Consider the following 16,806-nt stretch of genomic DNA (forward strand, 5'->3'; position numbering starts at 1 on the left):
AACTTTTTCGAATCTATGTGTACAGTAATACAAACCCCAAAAAATTATTTGATTCAGGGAATCTTAAGTAGGACGACACCACCCCGGTGTGTTTGCAGTATTGTGGTGAATGATAACCCTTGCTAGGACTAGCATAGACTAATAAAAGATATAGTGACGAGAATGACCATAGACTCCCCCACCCCCACCCCACCTCTCCAATTTTTGAGTGGCCTTGTACCTAATTTTTTGTTTTTCTATTTTGTCTTTTGAAACATTTTGGAAAATAAGAAAATATATAACTCAAAATCAGTTTCCTGTATGTATGTATGTATGTATGTATGTATGTATGTATGGGCGTATGTATGTAAGGGCGAATGAACTCTTTTTCTGGGTCAATGGCCAACTAGCACAGTGTATATTTGTGTGTGTGTGTGTGTGTGTGTGTGTGTGTGTGTGTGTGTGTGCATATGTGTATTGGGGTGGAAAGGGCTCCCGTAAGCCGTGGTGAAGGCAACCTTTCTAGGAGAAGCAGATCTCTGATTTAAAAAACAAAGCGGGAGACCAGTACCCGCATTAAGCTGGTCTGCAGTTTAATTTGTTGCTGGCTATCTTGCTCTTGCTTGTTGTTGGATCTCAACATTTTGAACCGAGAGAGAGACTTAGCTGTCGTACAAAGCTAAGACTCTGTAACATCATCTTTGTATAGATACTCCCTCAGGCATTTGGGCTCATGGATTTTAAATGTCTGAGGGAGTGGCACTCGTCTGACAAGACGTTGCAATCATCATGTATGTATGTATGGGGACTCATATATATATATATATATATATATATATATATATATATGGAAACTGCGTGTGAATTTCGTATCTCCTAGAAACTTCTTCCTTAACTTCTATGCAGGTGAGGGTGGAAGCCGGTTTAACAAACTCTGTATGAATGGCATGTCAATACACTACAATATTAGTATAAATGTCTATGAAAAAAGGTTTGAATTGAAAAGTTGGCTGAAAGGGGGAGATCCCCAATGAGGTATGACAAACAATAACAGCAGCATCATTTTCCTTGAAAAACTGACAAGTCATAAAATATATCATGTGTCACTAAGGAATTTAATAGTGGGTGATAGGAAATGTAGGATGATCAAATATACGTTTTTATTTTTTTAGTGTCGGTTGTTATTTTTCTTCAGTTTCCGGTGGGATAAAAATAGAATTGACAATACAAGGAAAATTCTTTTTCCAATGAAAATTTCCGGTTATTTCCAAGTTCTGCGGTTTTTCTTTTGTTTTTTTTTTGTTTTTTTGTTTTTCTGTTTGATTTTTTACTTCCGGTGTCTGCTGACTGTTCTGCTTTTCGATAAATGGCCTGGAAGTCTCTTCTAATTAATGTTTACCAGTTTTAAAATAAGCAAACGAACTTGGCTGATTTTAAGAACCCGAAATAAAAACTTATTAAAATATGATTGATATATATTCCTTCAGGCAGAATCGAAACCGAAACCAAAACTTATGAAGAATTCTTGGTAAAATTATTTATGACAAAAAATGGAAGTACATAACAATTAAACGACCTGGATGTAAGTGTGACGCAGAACATAACACACACGCTATTGTATTAATATATAGATTACTAATATTTCAGCCCGGCGTTGCCCGGGTGTTTGGAGGTGTATATTGAGCAAAAAAAAAAAAAAAAAGCGGTCAATTTTTTTAATTTGACCTCTATTATGACCCCTTAACATCTATTGTTTTGGGCTCAAATCAAGTTAATAAGTTAGATCCATGTCCAAGGAACCTATAATTTCAAGTGTTTAGACCCAAAAGTGGCAGACGAGTTTGGTAGAGTTCTCAAAGGTCAAATCGTTAAACTTTGAGCCCTTAACAGCCAAATTTCTGGCCGAAAACTGATCACAAAGATTTTCCCAAATCTCAGTACCCTGTATATCAAATTTCGAGTCTGTAGACTGAAAATTAACAGAGTTATTGCATAGGGAAATGTACACAGACATGTTCACTTTTATAGATATAATAGATAAAAGCTAAACATTGCTGGTTTTAGCATTGTATGAAATTGCATTATATAAACTGAAAAAAATATATATATATATTTGTAAAATATTTATAAAAATGAAAAACAAACCGAAAGTGGCAACTCCAGAGTGAAGTGAAGTTTTTTGGTAAGATAGAGGAATGAAGAAAAGTTTGTTTTATTTATATATATTTATATATATATATATATATATATATATATATATGTGTGTGTGTGTGTGTGTGTAATGAGAATAATTACTTATTTTACATAAGAATATACGTTTAGATTTTATGTACATTTTCTAACCTTTCTTTCTCTAGGGAATGCACAAACATTACATATATATATATATATATATATATATATATAAGGTGTTCGATTATTAAGGGTCCTGGATATGACCTTAAACTATATCCAATGATGAGGCCCCAGCTTACGGGTTTTGGGAAATGTGGAGCCACCCTTTAATTGCCATTGCTCCCAGGTTCACTCTGACCCGGAGTGGTTGTACCTGTTAGGGTCCAAACTATGGGTTAAATAGAAACCGACTTAAAAAAAATATATATATTCTATTAAAAAAGTTTTCTTCAAAATCACTGGATTCGGCATTAACCTGAAAAGGGTTGATATGCCATAAAACAAAAACAACGAAACCAAACCAACGACTATTAAGAAAATGTCAACACCATTTTCGAGAAGACAGATATAAACAGAGGCTGAAGAAAGTCTTGTATAGGTGACCAGAGACTGATCCCCTTTGTTTTGGATTTGAAACTGATGATACCAATGTTTTTCTGATCTGCTATAACACACACAAACAAACACACACACACACACACACACACACATGCACAAACACACACACACACACATAAACATGCACGCACACACACATGCACAAACACACACACACACATGCACAAACATGCACACAAACACACAAACACATACAAACATGCACAAACACACACAAACACACACACACACACACACATATATGTGACAAAAGTCTATATACCAATTTTCAAGATATTGACCATCTTACCATTAACCAATTCTTGACCGAACCTCTTTCATAGTGCTAAATCATTCATGTAATTATTATGTCAGTTCTTGAATTCATTCCGTCCTTAACTTGTTAGGAAAAAAAAAAACACTTTAAAAGAAAATAAAGGCATATACGAGGGGCGTGCAATAAGTAATGCCCGTGACCCACTTCCCATAGCAGTAGAGCAACGAAACTTGGCACAGTTATTAGTCTTTCTCTACATAGGAACCACTCAGTGTTATGCATTTCTCCCATCGTTTGATGCTCTGGAGATCGTTTTTGTAGAACACCCCAGGTTGGTCCTCCAACCACGACGTGACTTCAGAAATCAAGGCTGCATCATCTGGGAAACGCTTTCCTTTCAAAAACAACTTCATGGCTGGGAAGAGGTGAAAGTCAGAGGGTGCAAGGTCAGGAAAGTAGGGAGGATTTCATAACCACACGCCCGTGCTTCTGATCTGGCGACATGCGAGTTGTGGACTGGAGTGTTGTCCTGCAGGAAGAGGGTACCTTTGCTGATCTTGCCCCGTCTCTTGATTTTGATAGCTTCCCTTAATTTCCTCAAAAGTGAAGCATAATAGGCTCCTGTAATTGTGGTACCCTTTGCCAGGAAATCTGTTGTCACTACTCCGTCCTGGTCCCAGAAGACTGTGAGCATGACCTTTGCTAGTGGAGGGCTGCACCTTTGCCTCCTTTGGAGGTGGTGAGTCCAAGTGCTTCCACTGCATTGACTGGGCTTTGGTCTCTGGATCATAGTGATGGACCCAGGTTTCATCCTGTGTAATCAGTCTTTTGAAAAACTTTGACTCATCTTCTTGGCACATCTCCAAATTCATCCTCAAGCACTCGACGCGTTCTTGCTTCTGGAATGGTGTGAGCAACCTGTGAATCCATCTGGCAGACACCTTATGCATATGCAAATGGTCATGAATGATAGTTTCCACAGACCCTGTACTAATCTTGACATCTTGGGCTATTTGGCGAATAGTAATGCGCCGATCTTCCAAAATGGCAGCCTTAACTTGACAGACAGATGCCTCATCAATGGCAGAAGGGGACGACCAGGTCTGGGAGCTGTTTCCACAGACTTTCGGCCATGTTTGAATTCACAATGCCAGCGTTTTACAAAGTCATATGATGAAGCATTATCACCATAAGTTTCTTTCATTTCATCAAAAGTCTCCTGTGGTGTGTGTCCTTTCAAATACAAAAACCGGATCACTGCTCGACATTCAACAGACTCCATTTCACACCTGAATCAGTTCAAACACCTGTAAAACAGAAACCACAATTAGTTCAGAGCTGTAATTTGCCACATCATCCGTAGAGATATAAATCATTACACATGCGAAATTTCAGCTAGATCAGACAACTGGAAGTGGGTCAGGGGCATTACTTATTGCACGCCCCTCCTAAGCATAATTGCAAACCCTAAAAATTAGGAGAGAAGTTGCAATTATTTTTTCATTTTGTTACACCATCTTTGAAGTCTCCTGATGAGTTAAAGATGGAAGAAATTCAAAAATTGACAAAATAATTACATGAATCATTCTATGATAGGAAGCAGGTGCTGTTGAGAATTGTGCACGTCAACGTACTTAAAGGAATAAATGGTAAGATGGTCAACATCTTGAAATTTTGGAAGATAGACTTTTGTTATTTATTTGTATATGCTCTGTAGTTACATCGAGCTTCATAAGTTAAAAGGTTTGTTTAAATAAAAGGTGAAATATAATTGAAACATATTTCCTCATATATATATATATATATATATATATATAAAACGGGTACTTAAATCTAGCATGTACCAATTTTTTAATTGTTTTAGAATAAGTTTTTGGATTAATTTTGTGGTCGTATAATTTGATTAATTGTTGATCTTTCTGTTTCTAGCGGGCAGTCAACTGTCCAGCCCCACCGGGACACTGGTCGGTGGCCAAAGCAGTCAGTACAACACTTTGCAGCAACACAATTACCAGCAGCAGCAGCAGCAGCAACAACACCACCAGATGAGCTCAAACCAGACAACCCACTATCATCATCAGCAGCAACAGAGCAACCTCCATCACAGCCAAATGCAGCCCCATCCAGACCACCAGATGTTGCTTCAAAAACAACAGCAACAACAACTGCAACAACAACAACTGCAACAACAACAACTGCAACAACAACAACAACAGTACTTCCAACAACAACAACAACAGCAACAACAGTACTCAGGAAGCATGGTGGATGGCAGTTACACTTTGCCTCCAGGCAGTTCCTTGCATGTAGATACCAATTTAAGGTCTGCAACTCTGCCACGCAGCCCCTCATCTGCTGGAAGGTAAGACAACGTTTATTTAAATTTTTCGTTTTTTTTACATTTTTATTTTTTTATTTTATTTTATTTCTATTTTTCTAGCACTCATTTTTTTTCTTTTCTTTCTTTTTACATTTATTTTTTATTTTTTTCTATTTTTCTTTCTTTTTCCATTTTCTTTTTAGATTTTGTTTTTCTATTTTTTATTTTTCATTTTTTTCTATTTTCTCCCCTTTTTCATTTTTTTCTATTTTTTCTCCTTTTTCATTTTTTCTATTTTCTTTCTTTTTCCATTTTTTTCCATTTTCTTTCTTTTTTTTTCATTCTTTTCTATTTTCTTTCCCTCTTTTTTCTTTTACTTATCTTTTTTTCTCTTTTTTCGTTTTCATCTTTTTCTACTTTTGTTTTCTTTCATCTTTTTCTATTTTTCCCCTCTTTTTTCATATTTTTTATTTTTCTGTCTTTCTTTGTTTTTCTTTTGTCGACTCGTCTTTTTCTTTCACCTTTCTCTACTTCATTTTTTCTTTTTCATCTTTTTATACTTTTATTTCTCCTTTTCCCATTTTTCACTCATTTCAAGATGAAAGTTTTAGGGGGGGAGAGAGCGTTAAAGAAGACTTTTTTCGTTTTTTCCCATAAAACTTACCTTCACCTGAATCAAATTCAAATTCACTGAAAACCTTTGCAACAATGTTTTTCCAGAAAAAGGGTGAACAGTTGAGAGTTTTCACCTGTCATATTAGTTCCTTCCTCAATTAAAAAAAGATGATCTTACTGTAATTTGCCCAACATCCGTTCATCTATATAACTAAAGCTCCAACATCTCATATTAGTTTTTTTTATGGAAATCACAACAAGACGTGAAGCCATTTGATATAAGAAGCTAGCAAGAACAAAAGATGATTATCTTTTCCGTGGTCCCTTCCTGTTATAAAACATTCACAGCAAACACTCGACTAGCTACAAAAACTATCAGTAATTAACCTTACTCACTATTTGTGGCTAAAAACTAAACAAAAATTTCATAAGCAAAGCTTCTTTCCTAGAGCAGCCCATTTGTGGAACACAATACCACATGGCTACTTCCCAGCTGACTAAAATATGATCGTTTTCAAGCCCAATGTAAACAAATTTTTGTTGGGACGTCCTTGTAAATAATCAATTTCTACCCAATTACTGATTATCATTGTGTTCATCTATTAACCCTTATTCTCGAGTAGCTTCTGGGCCTTGATAAGTGGTGACTCCTTTGTAAAAAAAAAACATTGATGGTCCAACAACACTTACAAGGCGCCTTCAATAAGTTTCCAGACATTTAAAATTGTTGTAAACTCTTGAAAATTCAGTAGATTATTGCTATACATCTTATGAGATGACTGACTAATTTCAAGTTCGAATGAACAGCTACAGCAGGAATTGGAATACACCCTACTAAAGCTCGATTGTCACATCTTATGAATTTCAAAAGTACAATCAGAACGTGAGGACACTTTAGAATAATGATATGAAATAAAATTCTGTTTTAAACTTGGAAAAAAAAATGGCAGAGAAACGTATGGAATGGTTCAGACTGCTTTTAGACCATCTTGTATGAATCATGCATCAGTTTTTGAGTGGCATAAGAGATTCAAGAAAGGCAGGGAATCCGTGAAAGAAGATGAGAGATATAGGAGGAGTAAGGAAGTCAGAACAACAGAGTTGATTGGTCAAATAAAGAATTTTTTTTTTTTTTTTTTTTTTTTTACATGGTAGTCACCGCTTATCAAGGCCCGGAACCCACTCGGGGATAAGGCTTATTGCATGTACAGTAATCAATGGGATAGTATCATAGTAATCGTTAGTATTGGAGATAATGGATAAGGATCGTTGTGTGTCTATAGAGACAATAAGTGTACGGTTTAGTGTTAGTGTGGGAACTGTACACACAATTATTTGCGAGGAACTGAAAATGCGGAAAATTTGCGTGAATGCACCAGTCCACAACTCCATCCTTGTCACAGATTATTTGACCAAGATGAGCATCAAGACATTTCCTCATCCTCCCTATTGTTCAGACCTTGCTCCATGTAACTTTTGGTTATTCCCTAAGCTCAAGGAAAATCTTAGAGGCTGTCGTTATGAGAAAATTGAGGAGATGAAAGAGGCTGTGACAAGGGTCATTGACACGCTCACACGAAACGACTTCCATGGAACTTTCCAGAAGTTGTTGGAATGGTACAGTAAGTGCATTGCAGCCAGAGGAGATTACTTTGAAGGGGACTAGAGTCTCATGTGTGTACTATCAGTAAAAGATCCCATACAAAAATAAGTCTGGAAACTTGTTGAAGGTACCTCATATAATCCAGACAAAATTATGAAAGAAAACTTGACAATCCTATCGCTGTCAAGCTAGTTTACTGAGTGCCAAACAGATGTAGCATAGCATCAATTTATTTATTCTGCACCTGCTGGTGGAAGTCTTCCATAATTTTAAGATTACAGAGTAGAACAATAAATTTGTCGCCTTAAAGGAAGCAACACTACAGCTTTATTTTAAAAATTTTATTGAAAAAATCAATTCAGTTAACTTGATTATGTAGTAGATCTGACATCTATTCAATGTAGCCGCCTTCAGCCTCAATCACCACCTTGATACGGCGGTGATCAGGCTGGCTTTGGTGCTGTGGGAGGTCATGTTGGTGATGTTCTCGATGTATGTCCAAACAAAGTAGCAGGTTCAAGTTGGGGGAGGAGGGGGGCAGTGAGAGAAAGGTACAAAGTCGTAGCACTCCTGAAGCCAAGCATGGGTCTCTTTGAACTTGTGGGCCAGCGCCGAGTCCTGCTGCCAGACCCAGAGCCTGCTGGCAGCCACCTGATTGCACCAGGGAATCACCAGACTGTTCAGCACCGCCAGGTACACTTTGGTGTTGACTTTCAAGCCGACTTCGAAGATGTGAGGTGGCACGATGTGGCCCTCATTTGAAACCACACCAAAGACCATAACCGTGGCTGGAAACTTCATTGAGCTGTGCCCTCAAGCGTTGAACCGCCCAGATTTGTATTTTGAGGGTGCTGGCAATGGTCCTGTTGTCATAACTTGGATCGATAGAGAGCATGAGTTGTACAGCGGTGCATCTCCGATCTCACTTGTTGAACATTGTGTCACTTTTCAGACATGATAGAAGGCTCTTATCGCTCTTGCCACGACTGGCCAACTAGTAGATGATCTGCAACAAAAAAAAAATACGGATTTCATCAAACGGAAATGGAATCATGTGGTCTTTGCTAGGGCGACAATTTTATCGTCTCACCCTGTATATCGTATTTTGCTTCCACTTAACCTTAATTATGAATTCACAAGCAAATTCAATGCAAGTTGTGGTGTTAAACGTAAACACCTAACTTTTTCTTTTTATTTTTTTAACATTTTTTTATTTTTTAATGTTATCATTGCTAGGGCTAGGACAACAGCATATTCTTTTCATTGTTTGGACTCTCGAGTGTGTATCCGTTGATATCTTATATGCTGTTATATAGAGTGATGTGGTTCTCTGTTGATTAACTGTGTCGGATATATACTAGAGAGTCAAAACAATGAAAAGAATATTCTTTTGTCGTAACCCTGATCATCACTTATCAAGGCCCAAAGGCCACTCAAGGATAAGGGTTGAAGAATGTGAGAGAACACCGTGATGATTGGTATGATGACTGACTGGCCAAAATTTAACTATTTAAGAAGATGGTTCAGAAAGAATTTATTTACTGTTGTAGTCAGCTGGGAGGCAGCCTTGTGAAATTGTGTTAGATGGAAGCACAGTTCTCAGAAATGAATTTTGCTTGTGGAAATTCTGTTTAATTTTAGGCACACAGAGGGAGAAAAGGAAATTATTTACAATGGCTGTAGCTAGACGGGTCTTTGTTGCGAATGTTTTACAAGGGGGGGGGGTAAAGATTGAAGCTCAATCGAGCATCTAACATTTCCATCAAAGATAAAATTAAACTGCTGTTTAATTTTTTTTAGTGGTTATGCTTAAATTTTAAATAGTATTTTATCTGGTCTGTCATGCTTAAGTTTGAAATGACGTTTTCTTTGATCTGTCATGCTTCAATCTGAAATGACATTTTATTTGGTCTGTCATTCTAAAACTAGAAATAACATCTGTTATCTTTCAGTTTGAAATAGCGTTTTTTTTTGTTTTTTTTTTTTCTGTCTGTTCTCTTAAATATGTTCTGGCCCATCACATTTGAATTTAAAATAGTATTCTCTTTGTCTGTCACATTCGAGTTTTTCATAGCATTTTCCATAATCTGTCACACTTAAATTCTAAAATATCATATATCCATGTATTTACATAAGAGGCTGCCCGGCCGGCATCACGAAACGATTCAATGGACGCATCGTCAGAATTTATTCGTTTTTTTTTTTCGTTTTTTTTTTATTTTCTTTTTTTTTTCTTTTTTTTTTTATTTTCTTTTTTTTTTCTTTTTTTTTCTTTTTTTTTTTTTTTTTTTTTTTTTTTTTAAGTTTAACTCTTATTTTATATTATGTTCCTTTGCGGCTTGTCAAAAAGCTTTGTCGGTTCTTTTCTTTATCTGATTTATCTGGCAACTATCCATAACAAAAACAATATAGTTTGCCATCTGAATTATTCTAGAATAATAACCACTTGAATTCTTAGAGGATTATAAAAAGAAAACACTTAGAATCTTGGCATTAACTTAATTATTGAATTTACAATGCGAGCATTAGATTTTTATTTCTACATCTTTCTTTTACTCGCTTTTATATCTTATTCTTGCGCGCGCGCACACACACACACACACACACATACACACACAACTAATGTGTGTGCGTGTGTTGACTCTTTAGTGAGAGTGACTATTATTGCGCTGATCTCCGGCAGACGAGTTCAGTTGTTTTAAAGTTAGATGTATTTCGAAAACACAGGAGATTTTCCAAAAATAATCGAGGTAAGACATGTTGTGTAGATGTGACCACAGATGTGTTAATTGGAGTTTCTATTACTAAGGTGCCTTTAAACATATAACGCATCTCTCTCTCTCTCTCTCTCTCTCTCTCTCTCTCTCTCTCTCTCTCTCTCTCTCTCTCTCTCTCTCTCTCTCTCTCTCTCTCTCATATATATATATAGTGGAAATGGTAATTAATAAGAATTGAAGAAAGTGCTCAATACCGTTGTAGAGCAGATATGCGTTTAGTTTTTTATTACCGTATCTTTCTGTTAAGTTACATTATTGTTTCAGCTACTTGGCCGTTTTTTTTTTTGTTTTTTTTTTTTGCCGTCTGTAGCATCCTCAGACTTTTACAGAAATGTTCGCTATTTTGGGATGAGAGAGTGAAAGAGTGAATGAGGTCGGGGGGGTGCGAGGAGGGCAGAAGAAATAGAGGAAGGGAACAAGGGGGAATGGTCGGGGGCGCTTGGTATGTCGATAATGTTTTAGTTTTGGGGTTTAAGGAACTTGTGGGGAAGGGTCTGGGAAGTTTATTTCTGGTGTGGCTGAGGGCATAGGGATACATGGAGGGGAAGGGGAATATGTGGGGGTGGGAAGAGGGCGGGTTACTTTAAAATTCGAGTCTTAATGTTAAAGTTTTTATGCGTCTCCTTGGTGAGATGATTTCTTGGTAAGTATGTCTTGACCTGTTGGGTGTTCGCTTATGTTTGGAGGCGGGGGGGCGCTATGATTTGGTTTATTTATTTTTATTTTTTATTTTGTTGTTAATTAACGTGTAATGTATTGAAATACGTTTGAAAGCTGAATTACAATGCAAGATTATAAAAAAAAAAACAAGTATTTACTTGTTTGAAATTAATATATTTCAGAGTTATATTCCTTCGTCAGAATTTTATATTTTTCTTTTTTTCTTCGCCATGGTGTTAAGTAGAAGAAGAAAAAATAATGGAGAGTCCACGTGCTGTTATCTGCGATGTTGTTTTTGAAATGCCGGAAGAAAATGCGTTTGACAACACGATTCGAAATTCAGAGTAGTGTTTCCGTATTCGAAGCGTTGATTGAATTTGAATTTTAAATTGAAATACGCATGAAAGCCGAATTACAACGTAATATTATAGAAAATAAACAAACATCTACTTGTTTAAAATCAAATTAAAATAGATGCTTGTTTATTTTCATAATTCGGCTTTCAAACATATCGCATATGTATTTCAATTTAAAAGTAAAATTCAATTAACGCTTCTAACACAGAAAACACTACCCTGAATATATATATATATATATATATATATATATATATATATATATATATATATATATATATATATATATATATACCTTTTAAATAAGGACATTTCTCAACTTATATACCCAACGAATTTTTGATCTACAGACTTGAAATTTGGTGTATAGGGTATATAGGGTATTCAGACATGTGGCAAACTTTTTAATCAGTTCTCATCCAGAAAAATGGCTGCTAATGGGTAGAAATAAAAAAATTGGTGCATGAGGGTCATTGAATTTTTTCTGCTTGCTGTTACACGACTGCACATGCGTGAATCGTTTACATGACAGATTCCTTATGTTAAGAATAAGTAGGTTTGCAAATACTTTTTAAAATCGTGTCAAGCTGGTCTAATTGGTTATCGTACTTGACTTACTGTCTTTAGGTTTTGATTTCGATCTCAGCCCGAATATTTTCTGGGTTTTTTTTGTTTGTTTGTTGTTGTTACTTACAAGAAGTGAACTGTTTAGAAAAATCATAATACTCGCATTCACATCTCTGTTTCTGTATGAATTCACCGTGCAAAGTGTGGGTATCTTTGCTAGTGTGTATATAAGTTTTGGCCTTCGGGACAAGATCAAAGTGTAGTATCTGTTCCGGCAGATACTGCACTTAAGATAACTTGTACCAGTCAATGGAGGGGAAACCCTCTATACTGAGACAATTATTATTTTTGGTAACCAGAGTGCCCCCTTTTTGCCTACTTTAAGGGGAGCTGGTTTTTACCTCACATTAAAAACGGCCTTGTGCCTAATTTGCTCAGTGGGGGAGCAAATAAACACCATCTGTTCCGGCAGATACTGCAAGCAAAGACCATATGTGGGGGCAACCCTACATATAAGACCTTGGTCGATGTGGGGGCAACCCTTCATACCAATTGTCACTATCCAGCTCCCCTACTCCCCGGGGAGTTGGTCCCCATTTCCCCTTCACTCCTCACATTAAAAATCGGCCTTGTGCCTAATTTGCTCAGTGGAGGAGCAAATAAATACCATCTGTTCCGGCAGATACTGCAAGCTATGACTAGCTATGACTAGCAAAGACCAGATGTGGGGGCAACCCCACATGCCTGACCATTAACCAGCTCCCATTTCCCACCTCTCGGGAGCTGGTCCCCTTTTTCCCTTCCCCCTCCCTTCACTCCTCACATTAAAAATCGGCCTTGTGCCTAATTTGCTCGGTGGGGGAGCAAATAAATACCATCTGTTCCGGCAGATACTGCAAGCAAAGACCATATGTGGGGGCGACCCCACATATAAGACCTTGGTCAATGTAGGGGCAACCCTTCATACCAATTGTCACTATCCAGCTCCCCTACTCCCCGGGGAGTTGGTCCCCATTTCCCCTTCACTCCTCACATTAAAAATCGGCCTTGTGCCTAATTTGCTCGGTGGGGGAGCAAATAAATACCATCTGTTCTTCAGATGCTGCACTTCAATTTCTTGTTCTCTGTCAGTGGAGGAGAAATCCTTCACGACTGAGACAATTTTTATTTTTTTGTTCCTTTTCTCCACGTTAAAAAACGACCCTGGTGTCTAACTCTGTCCCGTGGGGAGGCATTGTAAATAGGTATATATATATGCATATAATGGTAGTATTGATTGGTTTCCTAGATGCAAATCCAATGAATTCACATGATTATTAAAGAGTGCTCAATGCAGGATAGAGCTGGTATATGGTTTGTTTATTATTCAAACATTATTGGTTACACATGTGCATACATGTTTCAGTGGAATCCCAATTCAAGCATAACACTTCATCAGACCAAAAAAGAATCGATTCATTTTTGGTCTTATGAAGTGGGATTCCGCTAAAACATGTATGGACATATGTAACCAGAAATGTTTGCGTAATAAACAAATTATATATATTTTTATATATCGTGTCTGTAGGTTTAAACATAATTATTAATATTTATAATTATAAGCTTTTTAAGATCCTTAAAGTTGAGCTCTGTTTAGAAAACAACAATAAAAGGCAATTTACCTGGCCTTTGGGCCAAGATCACAGTGTAGTATCTGTTCTTCAGATGCTTCACTTCAATTTCTGATTCTCTGTCAGTGGAGGAGAAGTCCTTCACGACTGAGATAATTTTTAATTTTTGTTCCTTTTCTCCACGTTAAAAAACGACCCTGGTGTCTACCTCTGTCCCGTGGGGAGGCATTGTAAATAGGAACAATAAAAGGCAATGGGTGGGAGAACTATAAATTGAAGCTCAGTCGAGCACTTACCATGAAGACAATGATAGAGTAAGGATAGACTTGCAACGTCTTTTCTGTGAGAAAGAGGTAATAAAAAGGATAAAAGATCCTTGCCCACTAAATTTCGAAGCTGGTTTTATTCTCTAGCAAGACAAGAAAGCATGCTCTGAGCAGCTCCTCCCCAGATGTTTTGTTCTTTTGTTTTTTTGTACAAAGGAGTCACCACTCAAGGATAAGGGTTAACGCATGTATAGTGATGAAGCGGAACATGTCGTAGTAATTTTTAGTCGTGGAAATTTGGCAAATTATATTACTTAAGGGGATGGCCTATTAAGAACTTGTTTATGTTGGACTTGAAGACAACCATATTGAAGTCAGCTGGAAAGCAGACAAATGGAAGACGGTTCCACAGGTGTGCAGTTCTAAGAAAGAAGCTTTGTTCATGGAATCTATGTTTAGGTTTAGGCACAGCTAAAGAGTGGGGGAAATTATTGATAGTGGTTCCAGTTAGACAAGTGTTTTTCGTGAAAGTCTGGCCAGGGGCGGGGGGGTCATAGATTGGAACTCAGACGGGTATTTGACATGAAAATAACGATAAAGCAGGGACAGGCTCGAAAATCTCTTCCGTAGAAAAGAGGTTGCAGGGAAGAGAAAAGAGTATCCTTTACTAGGCTACGAAGTGTATTTTGAACTCTGTCAAGACAGGATAAGCTGCTTCTAGCAGCTCCTGCCCAGATGTAGCAACAGTACTCCATCTTATGACGTACTTGGCTTTTATACAGGTAGAGAATTGCATCGGCAGTGAGATATCTACTGGAGTGGTAGAATGATTCCACCATGTCAAAACATGGCGCCTCCCCAAGATGAGAGCTATTTATTTGTTGGGGACAGGACGGTCTGCCATGTTTTAGACGATCCGGTCCCCATGTGTATAATGGTGAAATGAATATATTTGGTGGTAGAGAAAATTGAAAAGGCGAAAGGTCGCATAATGAAGACGAAAATATACCGTTATATATCAACGAAACAAATGCAATTTATTTGCATAAATATACATGAAGAAGCGATAGAGAGAATGAGAGTTCATTGAAAGATGAGTAACGTTACTTGCGAGAGGCTGGCGGTAGCCAGGAGCATTGTGGTGGCCCATTGCCACCGGAGCGGTGGTTCGTCACATGTTGACTGGTCGAGCGTTCAGCGGAAAAGAGGGTGAATTAAGAGAAACAGGAAGTGACGTAGGTAGGTCGCTCTTCAGAGTTAAAGGGCGATAATTGAGTTAGGCTGAGAGTGTTCAACTCCCACATATTTCAATTGATGCCGGATGGGGGTCAGTGTTGATGAAGCTTGGTTTTAGATGCATTAAGATTAACCAGCCACCCCTTTCCTTAGTCTAAAAAGATTTCTTTACTGAGCAAGGACAGAAAAAACTAAATGTAGTTTTGGAACAGATACTATGCTTTACTCTTTGTACAAAAGATTAAATTTCTAAAGTTACTTTTACCTCAGCTACATCTGCAGTTCTTCTCATGTCAGAAAAAGAACCACAATGGTGGCTGGCTCCGGGCCCTCTTCTGTCAGGGTGAGGTATGCTCCAGCTTAATCCTAGGAGATGCAACCTCACAGGTATTACCTCCTCCTCCTCTTTAAGAAAGCGTTCGGTTGTTGCCAATCTCCTGATGCATCTCTACAATAGAAAGCTGAAAAGTCTGTTCATGCTTAGTTTTTTCAGGGTCAGAGTGCACAATCAGAAGCAAGAACTTCCTTTCACATCCCCCTACATAGTGAAGCCCCATCTGGGGCTATGGGGAATGTGGAGTTGCTCCTAGGTCTACTTTGGCTTAGAGTGGTAATACCTCAGTCGCCTGTATTGGGATAGCACTGATGACATAAATTTATGACAATAAATACCGAGGTAGACTTTAATTAAAATGAGTAAAAAAGAACATTTGTATATTTTTTTATACTGACAGTACTTTGTGGCGTAAAGTATATAAGATCGTGTGTGTATACATGCGTGTTTGTTGATCTCTGCGATCATGAGTGGACTGAAATTAATATATTATTGTTTAATGTGGTTACAGAGTTAATTCATGGATTGAGAGTTCTTCATGATTTTGCAAAGTTCAGCTTACCTTTGTAAGGCTGGATTGGTATGCAGTAGTTCATTAATTATCGAGTCGGTTTGAGCGTGTAACCAAACTCAGAACACATAATGTACGTCATCACTGTCCTGCGCCACAAGGAAAAGAGAGACAGACAGACAGACAGAAGAGGAAGTTGATATCGCTACCTATGAGCTGAAACCTGCAACTGCTGGAAATAAGGGATGATAACTCTATGTGTCTCAAACTGAAAGTGTTGTGCATTGTGTTCACTATACGTTAAACTACAGACTAATGTGTCTCTTCACCTATAATGTTTGGTGTATTTTTGGTTAGGAAGCCTGTATCTTCAGACAGCCTGATCAGTCACTGTCTGAAGATATTGGCTTCCTAATCAAAAATACACCAACATTACAGGTGACTGAGGATCATATATGAATTTAATGTTCCCTTGACACTTCCTCCTTCAGCGGAAGTCAAGTTGGAAGTCGGTTCAACTCATCTACTGTGAATGCCATAATACAACAACAGCAACAACAACAACAACAACAACCTCCCCATGGGTCTTTAACCATCTCTTTCTACTGGGGAAACAAATTAAATCAAATACTCTCAGGGTAAGGTATAAATCTATCTGTATCCCTTCTGGCTGTGGGATAAAATTCTCCAGAATGCCTAATAATTAAGTTCATCTGTGAGGGTGGTCCAATAATAAGACATTTCAAGTCCTCCTGTCATCCATTTGATTTATCGTTTATTTTATTTTTTTATCTCAAATTTCTCAGATGTTTTGGCAGTTTATATGAAGCTGTAAAACGTGTTAACTCGTCTCTCCGGGGAATTCCGAACTTTTCTGGAATGAGCTTGAAGTGTTTTGAAAATTAGTTACGAATTAACGGATA

At 37.5% G+C, this 16,806-nt stretch overlaps 1 protein-coding gene across 50 annotated transcripts in view; it reads left to right on the top strand.

The window, feature by feature from the left end:
• LOC145291925 (tensin-3-like) overlaps nucleotides 1-16,806 on the top strand; it is a 1,436,242-nt gene that overhangs the window by 1,301,076 nt on the left and 118,360 nt on the right. For all 50 annotated transcript variants that reach the window (XM_080137783.1, XM_080137795.1, XM_080137791.1 and 47 more), the window contains one exon: nucleotides 4,958-5,390. In XM_080137783.1, the coding sequence (XP_079993909.1) occupies nucleotides 4,958-5,390 (433 nt within the window). The remainder of the gene's footprint in view (nucleotides 1-4,957; nucleotides 5,391-16,806) is intronic.

The sequence above is a fragment of the Euprymna scolopes genome, chromosome 13, assembly GCF_053919585.1.
Source record: "Euprymna scolopes isolate OS-2025 chromosome 13, ASM5391958v1, whole genome shotgun sequence".
Lineage (NCBI taxonomy): Eukaryota > Metazoa > Mollusca > Cephalopoda > Sepiida > Sepiolidae > Euprymna > Euprymna scolopes.